The sequence below is a fragment of the Pristis pectinata genome, chromosome 11 (genome assembly GCF_009764475.1).
Source record: "Pristis pectinata isolate sPriPec2 chromosome 11, sPriPec2.1.pri, whole genome shotgun sequence".
Lineage (NCBI taxonomy): Eukaryota > Metazoa > Chordata > Chondrichthyes > Rhinopristiformes > Pristidae > Pristis > Pristis pectinata.
Window position 1 is genome coordinate 5,966,068 of NC_067415.1, and position 21,264 is coordinate 5,987,331.

The following is a 21,264-nucleotide window of genomic DNA, read 5'->3' on the forward strand; positions in this document are numbered from 1 at the left end:
GCAAGAAAAATTAGGTTGTGATGGTGCCGGAGGATTGGAGGGTGGTGAATGTTGTCCCCTTGTTCAAAAAAGGTAGTAGGGATAGTCCAGGGAATTACAGACTGGTGAGCTTTACGTCTGTGGTGGGTAAGCTGTTAGAAAAGATTCTAAGGGATATGATTTATAAACACCTGGAGAATCATGGACTGATTAGGGACAGCCAGCATGGCTTTGTGAAGGGACGATCTTGCCTCACAAGCCTGATAGAGTTCTTTGAGGAGGTAACGAGGAAGATTGATGAGCGTAGTGCGGTGGATGTGGTCTATATGGATTTTAGTAAGGCGTTTGATAAGGTTCCTCATGGTAGGCTTCTTCAGAAGGTCAGAGGCCAAGGGATCCAGGGAAGCTTGGCTGCGTGGATTAGGAATTGGCTTGCCTGTAGAAAGCAGAGGGTTGTAGTGGAAGGAGTGCCCTCGGATTGGAGGGCAGTGACTAGTGGTGTCCCGCAGGGATCGGTTCTGGGACCTCTACTTTTTGTAATATTTATAGATGACTTAGATGAGCGGGTGGAAGGCTGGGTTAGTAAGTTTGCGGATGACACTAAGATTGGCGGTGTTGTGGATAGTGTGGAGGGCTGTCGGAACTTACAGAGGGATATTGATAGGATGCAGAGCTGGGCTGACAAGTGGCAGATGGAGTTCAATCTGGAGAAGTGTGAGGTGGTACACTTTGGAAGGACAAACTCCAGGGCAGAGTACAGGGTAAATGGCAAGGTACTTGGCAGTGTAGAGGAGCAGAGGGATCTGGGGGTTCATATTCACAGTTCACTGAAAGTTGCCTCACAGGTGGGTAGAGCAGTTAAGAAGGCCTATGGGATGTTAGCTTTCATAAGGTCGCGGGATTGAGTTTAAGAGCCGCGAAGTGATGATGCAGCTTTACAAAACTCTAGTTAGACCACACTTAAGAGTACTGTGTTCAGTTTTGGTTCGCCACATTATAGGAAGGATGTGGAGGCGTTGGAGAGGGTGCAGAGGAGATTTACCAGGATGCGCCTGGATTAGAGCGTATGGAATATGAGGAGAGGCTTAAGGTGCTAGGGCTTTATTCACTGGAAAGGAGGAGGATGAGAGGAGACATGATAGAGGTATATAAAATATTGAGTCGAATAGATAGAGTAGACAGCCAGCGCCTCCTTCCCAGGGCACCAATGCTCAGGATGAGGGGGCATGGCTTTAAGGTTATGGGTGGGAGGTTCAGGGGAGATGTCAGGGGGTGGTTTTTCACCCAGAGAGTGGTTGGTTCATGGAATGCATTGCCTGGGGTGGTGGTGGAGGCAGATACATTGGACAGGTTCAAGAGTTTGTTGGATAGGCACATGGAGGAATGTGAGATGGAGGGATATGCGGGAGGAAGGGGTTAGATAGTGTGAGGGTGGTTTGATGGACGGCACAACATATTGGGCCGAAGGGCCTGTTTTGTGCTGTATGATTCTGTGGTACTATGGTGATAGTAGGTGATTTTAACTTTCCACATTTTGACTGAGACTCCCATACTGTAAAGGGATTGGATGAAAAAGAGTTTGTCAAATGTGTTCAGCGAAATTTCCTCAATCAATATGTGGAGGTCCCAACAAGATGAGAGCGCGATACTGGATCTCCCCTTGGGGAACAAGACAGGGTAGGTGACAGAGGTGTGTGTCGGGGAACACTTTTGGATCTAGTGATCATAATTCCATCGGTTTCAAGATAATTATGGAGGAGGATCAGGACTAATCCTAGGGTTAAAATTTTTAAAGTGGAGTAAGGCCAATTTTGATGGCATCAGAAGGGATCTGGCAGGTGTGCATTGGGATAGGTTGTTTTCTGGGAAAGAGATGCTTGGCAAGTGGGAGGCCTTCAAAAGTGAAATATTGAGAGTGAAGAAAGTGTATGTTACTGTTAGAATAAAAGGCAAGGCTAATAGGTTCAGGGAACCTTGGTTATCGAGGGATATTGAGGCTCTGGTAAAGAAAAAGGAGGCACATATCAGGCATAGGCAGTTAGGATCAAATGAAGCACTTGAGGAGTATAAGAAATGCAAGAGAACACTTAAGAGAGAATCAGGAAGGCGAAAAAAGGACATGAGGTTGCTCTGGCAGACAGGGTGAAAGAGAATCCCAAGGATTTCAATAGCTATATTAAGAGCAAAAGGGTAGCAAGTGACAAAATTGGTCCTCTTGAAGATCAGCGTGGTCATCTATGCACGGAACCAAAAGAGATTGGGGAGACCTTAAATGAATTTTTTGCATCCATATTTACTCTGGAGACACACACAGAGACTATAGAACTGAGGCAAAAGGGTAGTGAGGACATGGACTGTATCCAGATTACGGAAGAGGAGGTGCTGGCTGTCTTGAGGCGAATTAGGGTGAATAAGTCCCCAGGGCCTGATGAGATGTCCCCTCAGACCTTGTGGGAGGCTAGTGCAGAAATTGCAGGGGTTCTGGCAGAGATATTTAAAACGTCCTTAGCCATGGGTGAGGTGTCAGAGGACTGGAGGATGGCTAATGTTGTTCCGTTGTTCAAGAAAGGATCTAAGAATAAACCAGAAAATTATAGGCCGGTGAGCCTGACGTCAGTCATGGGTAAATTATTGGAAGGTATTCTGAGGGACAGGATATATAAGTATTTGGATAGACAGGGCCTGATTAGGGATAGTCAACATGGCTTTGTGCGTGGTAGGCCATGTCTAACCAATCTTGTAGAGTTCTTCAAGGAGGTTGCCAAGAAGGTTGATGAGGGAAGGGCGGTGGATGTTGTCTACATGGAGCAAGGCCTTTGACAAAGTCCCACATGGAAGGCTGCTCCAGAAGGTTAAGTCGCTTGGCATTCAGGATGAGATAGCCAATTGGATTCAACACTGGCTGAGCAGGAGAGGCCAGAGAGTGGTAATAGGTGATTGTGTCTCTGACTGGAGGCCTGTGACTAGTGGTGTGCCGCAGGGAGGGGTGCTGGGTCCGTTGTTGTTTATCATCTATATTAGTGATTCAGATGATAATGTGGTAAACTGGATCAGCAAATTTATGGATGACACCAAGATAGGGGGCATAGTGGACAGCGAGGAAGGCTATCAAAGCCTTTAGCGTGATCTGGACCAGCTAGGAAAATGGGCTGAAAAACGGCAGATGGAATTTAATGCAGACAAGTGTGAGGTGATGCACTTTGGGAGGACAAACCAGGGTAAGACTTACACAGTGAATGGTAGGGCTCTGAGGTATGCGGTAGAACAAAGGGACCTGGGTATACAGATCCATAATTCCTTGAAAGTGGTGTCACAGGTAGTTTGGCCTTTTGGCACTTAGGCCTTCATAAATCAGGGCATTGAGTACAGGAGTTGGGATGTGATGTTGAAGTTGTACAAGATGTTGGTGAGGCTGAATTTGGAGTACTGTGTGCAGTTCTGGTCACCTACCTACAGGAAAGATATCAACAAGCTTGAAAGAGTGCAGAGAAAATTTGCAAGGACTTGAGGACCTGAGTTATAGGGAAAGGTTGAATAGGTTAGGACTTTATTCCCTGGAGTGCAGGAGAATGAGGGGAGCTCTTACAGAGGTATACAAAATTATGAGGGGTATAGATAGGGTGAATACATGCAGGCTTTTTCCCCTCAGGTTGGGTGAGACTAGAACTAGAGGACATAGGTTTAGGGTGAAAGGTGAAATATTTAAGGGGAATCTGAGGGGGAACTTCTTCACTCAGTGGGTGGTGCGAGTGTGGAACGAGTTGCAGGTGGAAGTGGTAGATGTGGGTTTAATTGTAACATTTAAGAGGGGTTTGGATAGGTACATGGATGGGAGGGGTTTGGAGGGATGTGGTCCGGGTGCAGGTAAACGGGACTAGGCGGAAGATCAGGTCGACATGGACTAGGTGGGCCAAAGGGCCTGTTTCTGTGCTGTAGTACTCTATGACTCTCCTTACAGCACATGCCCTCTATCCAGGCAGCATCGTGGCAAACTCCTTCTGTACCCCTTCCAAAGCCTCCACATCCTTCTATAATGGGGGTGACCAGAATTGCAGAAGAACTGTTGCTTTGGACTCCAGCGGAAACTCCTGCAGTCTTCTTTGGACTAATGGCCATGGGGTCTGTTACTTTGGGGCTTTGGTTGTTTTGGGACCTTGGCTCCTCAAGCCTGACCCACCGTCCAATTCATGGCTGATCTGCCCCAGACCTCAGCTCTTCAAGAAACTGAATTGCTTTGTTTTTCAAGTGGCTCTAACTTCTCTGCCTCTTCAGTCGGTGACATGAATTATTCTTCCCCTATTAAGAGAAATGGTGTAACGCAGGAGATATCAGCTTTCTGGCAATAAACTGAGAATTAGACCCATTTCCTGTCTAGTGACTTCTGCCAGAAAGAAGTCGGTGGAGTTTTCATAGTACACATGTCTTAGAACCAAGTCGAAGGAGGAACTACAATATATTAAAAATAAACCTTTAAAATTCCTGTGGCTTTTGGGCTGTGTCTGAAATGCATGGTGCATTGAACTGTGACAGGAGTTTTATTTTTGCATATGCTGATGAAATCTTCTCTTCCTGAGGTCTCCCCATGCGACTCATTTGTGTGGTGATGTTGCTGGGGCTTCATCCCCCAGGTTTGTCTGCCTCTCCCACCAGTGGCCACCTTGTAAGATCATCTGAAACCTCCCTAAGTTATGAAGGATGTAGGTTTGCATTTAAGTAACATCTTCTGCATCCCTTTCAGGAATTCACAAAGCATTTTGCAACCAAGGAAGTACTTTGAATTTGTAGTCACTTTGTCATGTACAAAATGCCGCAGTCAACTTGGGCACAGCGAGATCCCATAAACAGCTTAGTGGTAATTACCAAAGGAACCTTTTAAAAATGTTGGGTGAGCAAAAAAAATGTTGGTCGGGACTCTGGAGAAAAGTCTGACGGTGTTCTTTAGAGTCATAGAGTCATACAGCACAGAAACAGGCCCTTCGGCCCAACTCATCCATGCCAACCAAATGCCCATCTAAGCTAGTCCCATTTGCCACCATTTGGACCTTATCCCTCTAAACCTTTCCTATCCATGTACCTGTCCAAGTGTCTTTTAAATGTTCCTATTGTACTTGCCTCGACCACTTCCTCTGGCAGCTCGTTCGCAGCCCTCCCCGCCATCGAGGACACCTTCAAGAGGCGGTGCCTCAAGAAGGTGGCATCCATCATTAAGGACCCTCACCACCCGGAACATACCCTTTTCACATTACTGTCATTGGAGAGGAGGTACAGGAGCCTGAAGACCCACACTCAACGTTTCTGGAACAGCTTCTTCCCCTCCGCCATCAGATTTCTGAACAGTCCACGAACACTACCCCATTATTCCTTCTTTTGCACTATCTATTTATTTCTGTAATTTATAGTAATTTTTATGTCTTTATGTCTTGCACTGTACTGCTGCAACAAAACAACAAATTTCATGACGTGTCTGTGATAACAAACCTGATCCTGATACTCTCCACTTTCTGTATGAAGTTGCCCCTCAGGTCCCTTTTAAATCCTTCCCCTCTCACCTTAAACCTATGCCCTCCAGTTTTTGATTCCCTTGCCCTGGGAAAAAGACTGAGTGCACTCACCCTATCCATGCCCCTCATGAGTTTATACACCTCTATAAGGTCACCCCTCAGTCTCCTACACTCCAAGGATGAAGTCCTCGCCTGCCCGTTGTACAGGGCAGGTGTGGAGTTGGGAGATTAGAGGCAGGTGAGTGATGGGTGGAAGCAGACAAGGGGGAAAGAAAAGCAAGAGGAAACAAATATATTTTCTGTCGGTCTTTATTGAAGAAGACACAAAAACAACTAAAAATAGTGGAGAAAAGTAAACCTAGAGCTGAACAAAAATTGACATTGGGAAAATTGGAGAAACTAATGAGATTGATAAATCCCCAAGACCTGATGATCTGTGTCCCAGGGTTTTGAAAGATGCGGCTGTGGAGGTAGTAGGATACAATGGTTGTCATGTTCAAAAAGACTTGTGGATTCAAGAGCAGTTACCATAGCGATAAGAAACGAGACCTCCACCATTTAAGAAAAATATGAGACAGAAAACTGAGAGCACCAAAGCAGATCATCTGGTTGCTACCACATCATATTTTGTGGGATTTTTTTCCGTGTGCAAGTTGGCTGTTGTGTTTGCAACAGTGACCACACTTCAAAGGAGCTTCATGCCCTGACGGTGATTTGTTGTTTAGTGCTGTTCCAGTGACCTCCGGTGCTGTCCGTCCGGAGTTTGCACGTTCTCCCCGTGACCACGTGGGTCTCCTCTGAGTACTCCACAGTTTCCTCCCACGTCCGAAAGGAATGCTGGTGGTGTCGGTGATTAATGTAACTTGCCCCTTAGTGTAGATAATTGGTAAAAAGAAGTAAAGGGGAGTCGGTGAGAGGTGGGGAGAGGAAAATAAGGAAGTGGGGGATGGGAATATTGGGATAACATGGACCCAGTACAGTTGCCTCATTTGTTGTCTTTATAAGCATGACATAAGAAATGGCAGAGAAATTTGGGACTATTCCTCACTGTCTCATTCTCTCTGCTGGCTGGGTTTAGTTGATGGAGAACATTACTGGATGTCAGTGACCTTCATGTAGCAGGGGAGGGAAGAAGAGGGAAAGAATTTTCCGTAACAACTACAGCTGTGGCTCGTTGGGCTGCCTTGTTCGAATCGGAGGAGCTGTTTCTGTTCTGTTCGTTCTTTTTGCACACAGACAATGTCTGGCAGTAGGAAGGAAACCGGTGACTGTGAATTTTCTGTTCTCTAAGGGTTGATTAGTTGTTGGAAAATGTGATCTGCAGTTTAACCCCTTCTTAGCAATGTAAAGATTCCTTTCCTCTTCTGTGAAACCTTCAGAGCTGGTGAGCTTGGCAAATGGAAGCTGAGGGAGAGCTGGAACATTTACAACATTGAAGGAGACCATTCAGTCCATCGTGTCTCTGCCAAAAAAGAACTATCCAGTCTCAGGCTACTGAGCCCATAGCTCTGCAGGCCGTGGCTTTTTAAGTACACATCCGAATAGTGTTTAACAGTGATGAGCTTACCATCTCTTCCAAAGGATCAAAGTCAAGTTTATTGTTGTATGCACAAGTCCATGTATGCATAGGTGTAATGAAAACTTACTAGCAGCAGCATCACAGGCCCATAGCATCAGATATACAACATTCACAAAAACATAAACAATTTTTACAAGAAAGAACACAGTTAGAACAAAAAAAAAGTCCATTTTAGTGCAAAGTAATCACAGTGTTGTGATTAGGGTTGTGCAGGTTGCTTCAAGAACCGAATGGTTGAAGGGAAGTAGCTGTTCTTGAACCCGGTGGTGTGGGACTTCAGGCTCCTCCTAACATCGGTACCTCCTACCCGATGGTAGCTGCAAGAAGATGGCATGGCCCGGATGGTGGGGACCTTTGATGGTGGATGTTGCCTTCTTGAGGCAGCGCCTCCTGTAGATACTACCAATGATGGGGAGGGAGGTGCCCGTGATGTATTGGGCAGAGTCCACTACTCTCTGCAGCTTCTTATGTTCCTTGCACATTCGAATTGCCGTACCAGGCCATGATGCAACCAGTCAGGAGTTCCAGGCAATGAGTTCCAGATCCCTACCACCCTCTGGGTGAAAAATGCTTCTCTCTGTAAACATTCCACCAACTACATCATCAGCCTAAATTTTGGGAAGTAGATGTAATGTGTGGGCTTCAGAGGGACTGATGCACTGTCAGTAAACCCAATGCAGTCCACTCTCTTGGCTGTTATCTAAATGGAGAGAGACTGAACATGAATGCACAGAGGGATCTAGGTGCTCTGGTGCATGAACTACAAAATGTCAGCATGCAGTTACAGCAGGTAGGTTAAGAAGACCAATGGTAATTTGGCCTTTATTGTGAGGAACTTGGAATTTAGAAAACATGAAAGTATTATTACAACTATATAATGTGCTGGTGAAGTCACACCTGGAGTACTATGCATGGTTTTGTTCCCCTTATTTAAAAAATGATGTGCTAGTATTGGAGGAAGGCTGAAAGAGATTCACTTGCTAAGTCCTAGGATGACAGGCTTGGCCTATCACGAGCTAATAGCGCGAGATCTGTGTTCTTTTGAGTTTAGAAGAATAAGGGCTAAGCTCATTGAAACATGCAAGATCCTCAGGTGGTTTGACAGGTAGGTGTTGAGACCTTGAGGTAGGTGTTGAGACCTTGAGGTAGGTGTTGAGATCTTGAGATAGGTGGTGAGGAGCCTCAGGCAAGGGAAAGGGCCAATCATTTAAGATCAATGAATTCAGGAAACTCTTGCAGAGGGTGGTGAATCTCTGGAATTCTCTTCCCCAGAGGGTTGTGGATGACTGGAGGTGTTTAAAAAGGAGGTAGATTTATTTTCTGAAAGATCAAGGAATTAAGGGCAATGGGGAGCTGGCACAGAAGAAGAGACGAGGCCAGGAGCAGATCAGCCATGATCTCATTGAAGGACGGGGCAGAGTGACGTACTCCTGCTCCAATTTCTTTGTGTTTTTTGTTCTCTTAGCCACTACTGATCCCAGGGCACTTGCTGAGACACACAAGGGCGATCTCCCAGGTGTCCCGGCCAAAGTATAATCTCCAGACCGATACCTAAATACTAATTGTCTGGTCGATATTGTACAGCTGTTTGTGCAAGTTTTCTATGTGCAAAATTACGTCACATTGTTGCTGCACCCGTGTTCGGCTATGATTAATTCAATTTGATTGTCAAGCCCTCTTGAGAGTTGACACACGGGTGTGGTAGTCTGTGTGGGAGCTTGGAAAACCAGGTTCAAAGATTAAAAGGTTACTCGCTGCCTCGGTAAAACAGCCAGCATAATCAGAGACCCCACCCACCCCGGACATTCTCTCTTCTCCCCCCTCCCATCAGGCAGAAGGTACAAAAGCCTGAAAGCACGTACCACCAGGCTCAAGGACAGCTTCTATACCACTGTTATAAGACTATTGAACAGTTCCCTAGTACAATAAGATGGACTCTTGACTTCACAATCTACCTCATTATGGCCATGCACCTTATTGTCTACCTGCACTGCACTTTTTCTGTAGCTGTGACACTTTATTCTGCATTCTGTTATTGTTTTTACCTGCACTACCTCAATGCACTGTGTAATGAATTGATCTGTGTGAACGGTATGCAGGACAAGTTTTTCACTGACAATAATAACCAATTCATCATTAAAATGTCAGTCTGAAGGCTAGTGGGTGACAAACGGAGGTGTAACATATACACCAGAGTTTACGGTAATGATTGGGAACCTGGCTGGCTGGAGATTCCAACATTCCAGTGTAAACTGGAACAGAAGTCTTTCTCCGTCCCTCCACTGTTTCCCTGCTGTGGAAAACTTGACATTTAAAAGAATTTTCTTTACCCTTCCTCTATCCCTCCCTCTTTCTCCTCTCCATTTGTTTATTTTGTCCCGTAAGCTATGTTTAATTTATGTTAATTTAAGTTTAAATTAACTTATGTTTGTCATGTTTGTAACGTACTGTGCTGCTGCTGCAAAAAGCTAGTTTTCCTGGCATTTCAAGCCTGTGCGTGTAAGCCCAAGGCAATAAATTTGAATTTGAACTCCTTTTCCCTTTCCTGGTGAGGGTGCAGGAGGGGTTTGGGGGACCCACTGGTTATGAAGGGGAGAAGGATGGGGTAGAAGTCCTAGTGAAGGACTGGGTGGGGAGATTGATGCAAGGGTGGGAAGCGATAGCCTGTGTGAACTGAGAGGGTGTTGGTTGCTGGTGTGGGAGAGAGGAACAACTTTGCATTAAAATCTAGATTCCTATTGTTAAGAAAGTAAATGTTTGGCCAGTTTTACTCGTCAGCCTGTGGCCTGGATCTTGATCAAGGATTTCCTGTACTTTGTGAATATTTTACCCAGCTTTCTCCAAATCTTCCTGATCTACCATCTTCCACCTGAGACTTGAAAAGCCATGGGGATTAACTGGCCGAGAACGCATTTCCCTATCTCCTTACAACACAGAAAAAGGCCATTTCACTCTGTTGAATCTATGCCAGATCACAGAGCCATCCCACTTCCCTGCAACACACAGAAATCATAGAATCATAGAACAGTACAGCACAATACAGGCCCTTAGGCCCACAATGTTGTGCCGACCTTTAAACCTCGCCTAAGACTATCAAACCCCTTCCTCCCACATATCCCTCTATTTTAAATTCCTCCATATGCTTATCTAGCAATCTCTTGAACTTGTCCAATGTACCTGCCTCCACCACCACCCCAGGCAGCGCATTCCATGCCCCAACCACTCTCTGGGTAAAAATCCTCCCTCTGATATCTCCCTTGAACTTCCTACCCATTACTTTAAAGCCATGCCCTCTTGTATTGAGCACTGGTGCCCTGGGAAAGAGGCACTGGCTGTCCACTCTATCTATTCCTCTTAATATTTTGTACACCTCGATCAAGTCTCCCCTCATCCTCCTACTCTCCAAAGAGTAGAGCCCTAGCTCCCTTAGTCCCTCCTCATAATCCATACTCTCTAAACCAGGCAGCATCCTGGTAAATCTCCTCTCTGCACCCTTTCCAACGCTTCCACATCCTTCCTATAATGAGGCGACCAGAACTGGACACAGTACTCTAAGTGTGCTCTAAATACTCTAAATAACTGGAGGAACTCAGCGGGTCAGGCAGCATCTGTGGAGGGAAATGGACAGTTGACGTTTCAGGTTGAGACCCTTCATCTGGACTGTGGTCAAAGAGCAGCAATGGGAACATGTGGGAACCAAGACAAAACATAGGAAAGAGCATGCAACAAACTAAACAGCCCAGCCAAGCCCCAGTTGCGGTAGTTGGCAGATCCTGTGCAAGACTCTTCAGCCACCTCAGAACCCAGAGAAGGACGTTGGAAACAAGTCGTCCTTGACCTGTGGAAACACCAAAGAAGGTGTCTTCCAACTGTCTGTTATTATCTTTATTGCTCACAGACAGTTTGAAGTTCTTCCCCAGTCCTAAGAACACAAGTTGCAGCTGTATAAAACTTTGGTTAGGCCGCACTTGGGAGTATGGTGTACAGTTCTGGTCGCCTCATTATAGGAAGGATGTGGAGGCTTTGGAGAGAGCACAGCAGAGGTTCACCAGGATGCTGCCTGGATTAGAGGGTATGAGTTATAAGGAGAAGTTGGACAAACTTGGATTGACTTCTCTGGAGTGTCGGTGGCTGAGGGGAGATCTGATGGGTTTATAAAATGATGAGAGGCGTAGATGGGTTGGACAGTCAGATTCTTTCTCCCAGGGTAGAAATGTCAAATACCAGAGGACATGCCTTTAAGGTGAGAGGGGGAAAGTTTAAAGGGAGATGTGCAGGGCAAGTTTATTTTACAGAGAGAGTGGTGGGTGCCTGGAACGAGCTGCCAGTGGTGGAGGCAGATGCATTAACAATGTCTAAAAAGCATTCGAACAGATACTTAGACAGGAAAGTCATAGGGACCCTATTGCAGGCAAGTGGGATTGGCATAGATAGGCATCAGAAGAGCATGGTCTAGGTGGACTGAATGGCCTGTTTCAGTGTTGCTATGCTGTTACAGTTCTATGATTCATTAAGAGACTGGTAACCACAGGTCTCCTGTGTGTCTGTTCCCAGCCAAGCTGACTGAGTCATTGTGCAAGCCTTACATTCTATTGTATTACATTGAGCAGTAATGGAGAAGGGTGGGGTACGTGTTTACAGATCCCAGAGTGAAACATCTTTGTTATAACTGGGACCTTGACAACATAGATTGTACACCAATGCACACAGGACTGTGTACACTGACAAGTTTGGTTTACGTGGTGAAGTCAGCAGTGGCAAGGTCAGAGATTATCGATTATCCTAAATTTTGAGCTTCCTTCTTGTGAACCATGTGCCTTGTGTTAAGGAGACACTGGTAGACCACACTGTGTAAAGGCAACAGACTTCCTTCTGTAAAGGACGTTAGTGAAACCAATATGGTGGTTGCTTGTTTAAATCCAGATTTATACATAATGAACTAACTTTAAATACCCCAGCTGATGTGGGAGGATTCAAACTAGGGTCTTGCGATGCTGTTTATGCAGTCACACACCTACTCATTACCAGCTCAGTGTTACATGTGCATTTGCATATACCTGCTCCCGCACATAGAGTCATAGAGTAATACAGCACAGAAACAGGCCCTTCGGCCCAACTCGTCCATGCCGACCATGGTGTCCACTAAGCATTTGCCTGCATTTGGCCCATTTCTCTCTAAACGCCTCCTATTCATGTACTTATCCAAATGTCTATTTAATGTTGTAATTGTACCTGCCTCCACTACTTCCTCTGGTAGCTCGTTCCATATACGCACCACCCTCTCTGTGAAGAAGTTGCCCCTCAGGTCCTCTTTAAGTCTTTCCCCTCCATGCCCTCTAGTGTTTGGTTCCCCTTCCCTGGGAAAAAGACAATGTGCATTTACCCTTTTAGCCTTTCCAACTGTCTATCAATGTGTACATGGTCCTTCCCTTCGCTCTGGTGTTCCCAGGCTGATGGAGGCAGTACGCTCTTAAGGGCAAGATCTTTAACAGTGTTGAAGAGTAGAGAGACCTTGGGGTGCAAGTCCATGACTCATTGAAAGTGGCTACACAGGTAGACGGGGTGGTTAAGAAGGCTTATGGAATGCTTGCTTTCATTAATCAGGTTATTGAGAAAAGGAGTGAAGAAGTTATGATGCGTCTCTATGGAACTCTGGTTAGGCCGCATTTAGAGTATCATGTGCAATTCTGGTCACCACACTACAGGCAGGATGTCGAGGCTTTAGAGAGGGTGCAGAGGAGGTTTACCAGGATGCTGCCTGTATTAGAGGGCATGTGCTTTCAGGAAAGGCTGGACAAACTTGGGCTCTTTTCTCTGGAGCGGCAGAGGCTGAGGGGTGATCTGTTGGAAGTGTATAAAATTATGAGGGGCGTAGATAGGGTTGACAAACAATATCTTTTTCCCATTATTGAGATACCAGAGGGCATGCATTTAAGGTGAGAGGGGGTAGGTTCAGAATAGATGTGAGGGGTATGTTTTTGACTCAGAGAGTGGTGGATGCCTGGAATGTGCTGCCCGATAGGGTGGTGGAGGCAAATTCATTGGGGGCTTTTAAGAGGGGCTTGGATGGGCACATGAATGAGAGGAAAATGGAGAGATACGGGCATTCTGTAGGTAGGAGGGAATAGCTTTGTCAGCACAATATTGTGGGCCGAAGGGCCTGTTTTGTGCTGAACTGGTCACCAAGCTTCGGGATATAGGTGTCACATCAGATTCCAGCATCTGCAGCCCTTTGCATCTCCACATCACCTTCCAGCCTCTGTCTCTACCCCTCCCCTCCCTCTCTCCCTACTTGGTTCCATCTGTCCCCTTTTTCCTCTCCTATGATCTGTCTCCACCTATCACCCAGCAGCCACTGTTACCCGACTCCACCCCTTCCTCCCCCACCTGGCTCTATCTGCCCATCATCCCCCTCCTCACCCGGTTCCACCTACCACTTGCCAGCCCCTGCCTCGCCCCTCCCTCTCACCTCCTTATACTGAATATCTCCCCTCGACCCTCTCAGTCCTGATGCAGGGTCTCGACCTGAAATGTTGACCAACTCTCTGCCTCCACAGATTAAGAACAGAATGGAACAGTACAGCACAGGAACAGGCCCTTTGGCCCATGATCCCTGCACACCTTAAACGGGTGACCTCCAGTATTGGCCATTACCACCCTGGGGAAAAGGTGCTGGCTGTCCACTCTGTCTATGCCTCTCATAATCTTATACACCTGTATCAAGTCTCCTCTCATCCTACGTCACTCCAAAGAGAAAAGCCCTAACTTGCTCAAACTCTCCTCATAATGAGAGGTGACCTGACAGAGGTATATAAGATGATGAGAGACATTGATCGTGTGGATAGTCAGAGGCTTTCTCCCAGGGCTGAAATGGTTGCCACAAGAGGACACAGGTTTAAGGTGCTGGGGACTAGGTACAGAGGAGATGTCAAGGTTAAGTTTTTTACTCAGAGAGTAGAATGGGCTGCTGTCAACAGTGGTGGAGGCAGATACGATAGGGTCATTTTAAGAGACTTTTGGATAGGTACATGGAGCTGAGAAAAATAGAGGGCTATGGGTAAGCCTAGTAATTTCTAAGGTAGGGATGTGTTCGGCACAACTTTGTGGGCTGAAGGGTCTGTATTGTGCTGTAGGTTTTCTACGTTTCTATAAGACATGCTCTCCAACCCAGGTAGCATCCTTGTAAATCTCCTCTGCACCCTCCCCAAAGCTTTCACATCCTTCCGATAATGTAGTGATCAGAACTGAACACAATATTCCAAGTGTGGTCTAACCAGAGTAGATTATGTCTTACTATACAGACCATATCTTACAGACTATATCTTGAGGACACTCCTATGAGAGAAATACCTTTGGAAAAACATCAAAAAGAACACATTGTTCTCATTTTCTCTGAACATTGGGTAAGAGAAGATCACAGCAACCCAACCCAGCCCCCATGCGGATGATACAAAGATAGGTGGAGGGGCAGTTAGTGTTGAGGAAGCAGGGAATCTACAGAAGGACTTGGACAGGTTGGGAGAATGGGCAAAGAAGTGGCAGATGGAGTACAGTGTAGGGAAGTGTACCGTCATGCACTTTGGTAGATGGAATAAAGGTGTAGACTGTTTTCTAAACAGGCAGCAAATTCAGAAATCGGAGGTTCAAAGGGACTTGGGAGCCCCAGTGCAGGATTCCCTAAAGGTTAACTTGAAGGTTGAGTCAGTAGTAAGGAAGGCAAATGCAACGTTAGCGTTCATTTCAAGAGGACAAGAATATAAAAGCGAGGTTGTAATGTTGAGGCTTTATAAGGCATTGGTCAGACCACATTTGGAGTATTGTGGGCAGTTTTGGGCCCCATATCTAAGGAAGGATGTGCTGGCATTGGAGAGGGTCCAGAAGAGGTTTACAAGAATGATCCTGGCAATGGAAGGGTTAACGTATGAGGAGCATTTGATGGCTCTGGGCCTGTACTCGCTGGAGTTTAGAAGGATGAGGGGGGATCTCATTGAAACCTACCGAATATTGTAAGGCCTGGATAGAGTGGACGTGGAGAGGATGTTTCCAGCAGTGGGAGAGTCTAGGATCCGAGGGCACGGCCTCAGAATAAAGGGACGTCCCTTTACAACTGAGATGAGGAGGAATTTCTTCAGCCAGTGGGTGGTGAATCTGTGGAATTCATTGCCACAGATGGCTGTGGAAGCCAAGTCATTGGGTGTATTTAAAGCAGAGGTTGAGAGGTTCTTGATTAGTAAGAGAGTCAAAGGTTACAGGGAGAAGGCAGGAGAATAGGATTAAGAGGGAAAAATAAATCAGCCGTGACCGAATAGTGGAGCAGACTCAATGGGCCGAATGGCCTAATTCTGCTCCTCGGTCTAATGGTCTTATATCTCTTGATGGCCATCTCTAGGTCTAACTGTTTCCACCTCCGTAACCGCCTCCCTCCATTCTGCTGCTGAAACCCTCACCATGATGGTTTGTCCCCTTTGACTCTCACCAACTTTTACCAATGCACCATAGAAAGCATCCTATCTGGATGTATCACATCTTGGTACAGCAACTGCTCTGCCCAGGAGCGCAAGAAACTGCAGAGAGTCGTGGACACAGCCCAGCGCATCACGGACACCAGCCTCCCCTCCTCGGACTCTGTCTTTACCTCTCGTTGTCTTGGTGAAGCAGCCAGCATAATCAAAGACCCCACCCACCCGGGACATTCTCTCTTCTCTCTTCTACCATCAGGTAGAAGATACAGGAGCCTGAGGGCACGTACCACCAGATTTAAGGTGGTACCCCACCTTCTACCCCACTGTGATAAGACTATTGAATGGTTCCCTTATTCAATGAGATGGACTATGACCTCATGATCTACCTTGTTGTGACCTTGCACCTTATTGCACTGCACTTTCTCTGTAACTGTGACAGTTTACTCTGTACTGTTATTGTTTTTACCTGTACTACATCAATGCACTCTGTACTAACCCATTGTAACTGCACTGTGTGATGAATTGATCTGTACAATCGTTTTGTAAGACAAGTTTTTCACTGTACCTCGGTACAAGTGACAATAATAAACCAATACCAATACCAGCGATGTTGTCAGCTGTCATTGACTTTTCCAATGTACACCTAGCTGATCACCCGAATTCTCCTCACTGTGAAACCTGGGGATATTCAAAACCCTACTGCCTGTGTCCTAACATGTCTGTCTCATTCTCCCTTCACTATTTTGTTCATTGATTTCATGGTTAAGAAGTTACTCCATTTTATAACTTTTGCTCTCATTTTCAGATCCCTCCCTGTTCTTGCCTCCTGCCCATACACCCTTGGATATCTGCACCCCTCCAATTCTAGCCCGCCGTGTCTCTCTGAGCTTTGTCACGTTCATTCTAGGTTATATGGCTGTTCCATCCAATCCACCTTCACGGTGCGTTGCTTCAAGAAGGCTAACAGTATCGTCAGGGATGTCTGTCACCCCGGCCATTCCCTTCTCTCTCTTCTCCCTTCTGGGAGAAGATACAAGAGCTTGAAAGCCCCGACATCCAGACTCAAGAACAGATTCTCCCCACTGCTGTCAGACTTTTGAACCAATCACCTCTTTCACACCCCCTTCCTGGTGGTGCTGCTACATTCTCGAACTCTTTACCTCTTCTGTTATTGTTACTTTAGCATTTCTTTTTGCACTCCCTCAGTTTGCACTCCCTCAGTTTGCCCTACCTCAGTTTGCCCTACCTCAGTTTGCACTACAATCTTTGCACCATTCTGCTGTTTTGTACTTATTGTATTTATTATTACTGTGTATCGGTATTGGTTTATTATTGTCACTTGTACCGAGGTACAATGAAAAACTTGTCCTTGCATACCGATTGTACAGGTCAATTCATTACACAGTGCAGTTACATTGGGTTAGTACAGAATGCATTGATGTAGTACAGGTAAAAACAGTACAGAGTAAAGTGTCACGGCTACAGAGAAAGTGCAGTGCAATAAGGTGCAAGGTCACAACAAGGTAGATCGTGAGGTCATAGTCCATCTCATTGTATAAGGGAACCGTTCAATAGTCTTATCACAGTGGGGTAGAAGCTGTCCTTGAGCCTGGTGGTGCGTGCCCTCAGGCTCCTGTATCTTCTACCCAATGAAAGAGGAGAGAAGAGAGAATGACCCAGGTGGGTGGGGTCTTTGATTGTGCTGGCTGCTTCACCAAGACAACGAGAGGTAAAGACAGAGTCCAAGGAGGGGAGACTGGTGTCCGTGATGCACTGGGATGTGTCCACAACTCTCTGCAGTTTGTTGTGATCCTGGGCAGAGCAGTTGCCGTACCAAGCCGTGATACATCCAGATAGGATGCTTTCTATGGTGCATCGGTAAAAGTTGGTGAGAGTCAAAGGGGACAAACTGAATTTCTTTAGTCTCCTGAGGAAGTAGAGGCGCTGGTGAGCTTTCTTGGCTGTGGCATCTACGTGACATATACTGTTTACTCTGTAGCTTCACATGAGCAAGGAATTTCATTGCACCCCTGGTGTTTATGACAATAAACTAACCTGAATCTGAATCAGCTGCCTGGATCTTAAGCTCTGGAAATTCATCCCTAGACCTCTCCACCATCCTATCTCACTCTCTTCCTTTAAGACGTTCCTTCAAACCTACTTCTTTGACTTGGATTATCTGCACCAATTTGTGACAAAGCACCAGAGTTTTTAATCTGGGAGCTCTCCTGTGAAGTGACTACAGTGAAGGTGTTACCTGAATGAAAGTTGTTGTTGGCGATTGTCTTTCATTACAAATATCTGCCAATCACAGGCTTGAATATATTCAAAGTCTGGACATTCACAGGTCTTTGGGAGAATTGCAGAGATTCCCAGCCTTTGAGTGAAGATATTTTATTCCATAGTGACTCTCGTCCCTGGCCCCACCTTTTCCAAAGGAAAGAGGCACCTGGGATCCATCCTCTCAGTCCCTCACAGAACCTTGTCAGTGGAATTGGAATTGTTTTATTATTGTCACACGTACCAAGATCCAATGAAAAAACTTTGTTTGGCGTGCCATCCAGATAGATCATTCCATACATAATTACACTGAGGTGGTAAAAAGAAAACAGAATATAGTGTTACAGTTACAGAGAAAGTGCAAGGGCCACAATGACGTAGATTGGGAGATCAGGAGTTCAAGAGTTCATCTTTTAGTGTATGAGAGGACCATTCAAGAGTCTGATAACAGTGGGATAGCTTGAGTCTGGTGGTACGTGCTCCCAGGTTTTTGTGTGTTCTGCTGACAGTAGAGAGGAGGAGAGAGAGAAACCAGAGTGGGAGGGGTCCTTCATTATGTTATCTGCTTTCCCCAGGCAGTGCGAGTGAGGACGAAGTCAATGGAGGGGAGGCTGGTTTGCGTGATGGACTGGGCTGTGTTCACAACTCTGCAATTCCTTGCGGTCTCGGGCAGAGCAGTTGCCATACCAAACTGCAATGCATCCAGATAAAAAGCTTTCTATGGTGCATCTGTAAAAATTGGTGAGGGTCGTCGGGGACAAGTTGAATTTCTTTAGCCTTCTGAGGAAGTAGAGGTGTTGGTGTGTTTTTTTTTGCTGTAGTGTCAACGTGGCTGGACCAGGACAAATAGTTAGTGATATTTAACCTCAGGAACCTGAAGCTCTCAACCATCTCCACTTCAACACTATTGATACAGACTCTGATGTGTTCTCCTTCCCCCCCCCCACAGGAAATCTGCAACAGCCCTCACCTCTTTGTTGATGGCATGAGTGCCCATGACCTGAACCAAGGCCAGCTGGGTAACTGTTGGTTCGTGGCTGCCTGCTCTTGCTTGGCCTCGAGGGAGACCTTGTGGCAAAAGGTAAGTGTTTCTCTAAGTATCTTGCTTTGCATGTCCAACAAGGATGACAACAGTTCAGGCTCAGGAGTTGCATAGCTTGTAGCTTAACAATGACGTGGTTTAAATGGATCTTTACAACGAAGGAGGGTCTGAAGGAGTTTGGAGGGAGGGAAGCGAGTGAAGTCTCGGACTGGAGGCCTGTGACTAGCGGTGTGCCACAGGGGTTGGTGCTGGGACCTTTGTTATTCGTTATTTATATGAATGATCTGGATGAGAACGTACAATGTTAGTACGTTTACAGACTCTAAAATAGGTGGTGTCATAGACAGTGAAGGAGGTTATCAAAAATTACAAGGGGATCTTGTTCAGCGAGGTAAGTGGGCTGAAGAATGGCAAATGGCGTTCAATCCAGGTAAGTACGAGGTGTTGCACTTTGTGAAGTCAAACCAGAGTAAGACTTTCACAGTGAACGGCAGGACCCTGGGGAGTGTTGTAGAAGAGAAGTACCTAGGAGTCCAAGTACATCACTCCCTGAAAGTGGCGTCACAGGTAGACAGGGTGGTGAAGAAGGCATTTGGCACGCTGGCCTTCATGAATCAGGGCACTGAGTATAGGAGTTGGGACTTTATGTTGTAGTTGTATAAGATATCGGTGAGGCCGTATTTGATGTATTGTGTATAGTTTAGGTCACCCTGTTATAGAAAAGGTGTCGTGAAGCGGGAAAGAGCGCAAAGAAGATTTGTAAAGATACTGCCAGGCCTCAAGGGCCTGAGTTATAGGGAGAGGTTGGGCAGGCTGGTTCTTTATTCCTCGGACTGTTGGAGACTGAGGAATGACCTGATAGAGGGATATAAAATCATGATGGGCATAGGTAAGGTGACTGCACACAGTCAATCTCCCAGGGAAAGGGAATCAAAAACTAAAGGACTTAGATTTAAGGTGAGAGGGGAAAGATTTAAAAGGAGACTGAGGGGAAACTTCTTTATGCAGAAGCTGGTAGGTATATGGAACGAGCTGCCAGAGGAAATAGTTGTGGCATGTACAACTATAATTTTACTCTAACCAAGACAGTTGGACACAAGAAAGGTTTAGAGGGATATGGGACAAACACAAGTGGGACTGGCTTAGATGGGAATCTTGGGCGACAATTGAGGGCCCCAGAACACTCATTTCACTGTGTGTTTCGATGTACATGTGACTAATAAAGATACCTTATCTTATGGAGGAGTTGTTACTCTACGACACTAGGCCTTAGTTGAAGGCCCAAGAGACAATGCCCTTGAGAGATGATGGATGTACCAAGGAGAAGCAGGGTTTTTCTGTGGTACAAAGTCTTACGGGGCATGACAGGGTAGATGCAGAGTTAATATTTCCCCTGGCTGGTGTGTCTAGAACCAGGGGTCAAAATAGGGGTTGGCCATTCAGAATGAGAAGAAATGGATTAAGGCGTATGAGCTACATGGAGGGGCTGGACAAACTAGGGTTGTTTTCTCTGGAGTGTCAGAGACTGAGGGGAGACCTGATAGAAGTTTATAAAATTATGAGAGGCATAGATAGAGTGGACAGTCAGAATCCTTTTTTCCCAGGGTAGAAATGTCAAATACTAGAGGTCATGCATTTCTTCACCCAGGAGGTAGTGAATCTTTGGACCTCTCCCTGATAGTGGCCACACAAAATAAGATAAGATATTTATTTATTAGTCACATGTACATCGAAACACACAGTGAAATGCATCTTTTTGCATTACTGAGAATGTGTTGGGGGCAGCCCACAAGTGTCGCCACGCTTCCGGCGCCAACATAGCATGCCCACAGCTCCTAACCCGTACGTCTTTGCAATGTGGGAGGAAACCGGAGCACCCAGAGGAAACCCACGCAGACACTTGGGGAGAACATACAAACTCCTTACAGACTGCGGTGGGAATTGAACCTGGGTTGCTGACGCAGTAATAGCGTTATGCCAACCGCTACACTACCATGCCGCCAAGTAGATAGGATGATAAAGAAGGCGTACAGCATGCTTGCCTTCATTGGTCGGGGCACTGAGTATGAGTCAGGAAGTCATGTTGCAGCTGTATAAAACTTTGGTTAGGCTGCACTTGGAGCATTGTGTGCAATTCTGGTCGCCCCGTTACAGGAAGGATGTGGAGACTTTGGAGAGGGTGCAGACGAGGTTCGCCAGGGTGCTGCCTGGATTAGACAGTATGAGCGGTTGAACAAACTTGGGTCGTTTTCCCTGCAGCATCAGAGGCTGAGGGGAGACCTGATAGAAGTTTATAAAATTATAAGAGGCATAGATAGGGTGGATCATCAGAATCTTTTTCTCCAAGGTAGAAATGTCAAATACGAGAGGACATACATTTAAGGTGAGAGGGGGAAAGTTTAAGGACGGAGGTGAGGAGAA

At 46.1% G+C, this 21,264-nt stretch overlaps 1 protein-coding gene across 2 annotated transcripts in view; it reads left to right on the forward strand.

The window, feature by feature from the left end:
* capn5a (calpain 5a) overlaps nt 1-21,264 on the forward strand; it is a 97,475-nt gene that overhangs the window by 35,375 nt on the left and 40,836 nt on the right. For both annotated transcript variants that reach the window (XM_052026074.1, XM_052026073.1), the window contains exon 2: nt 18,751-18,882. In XM_052026074.1, coding sequence (XP_051882034.1) covers nt 18,787-18,882 — 96 coding nt within the window. In that variant the 5' untranslated portion in view covers nt 18,751-18,786. The remainder of the gene's footprint in view (nt 1-18,750; nt 18,883-21,264) is intronic.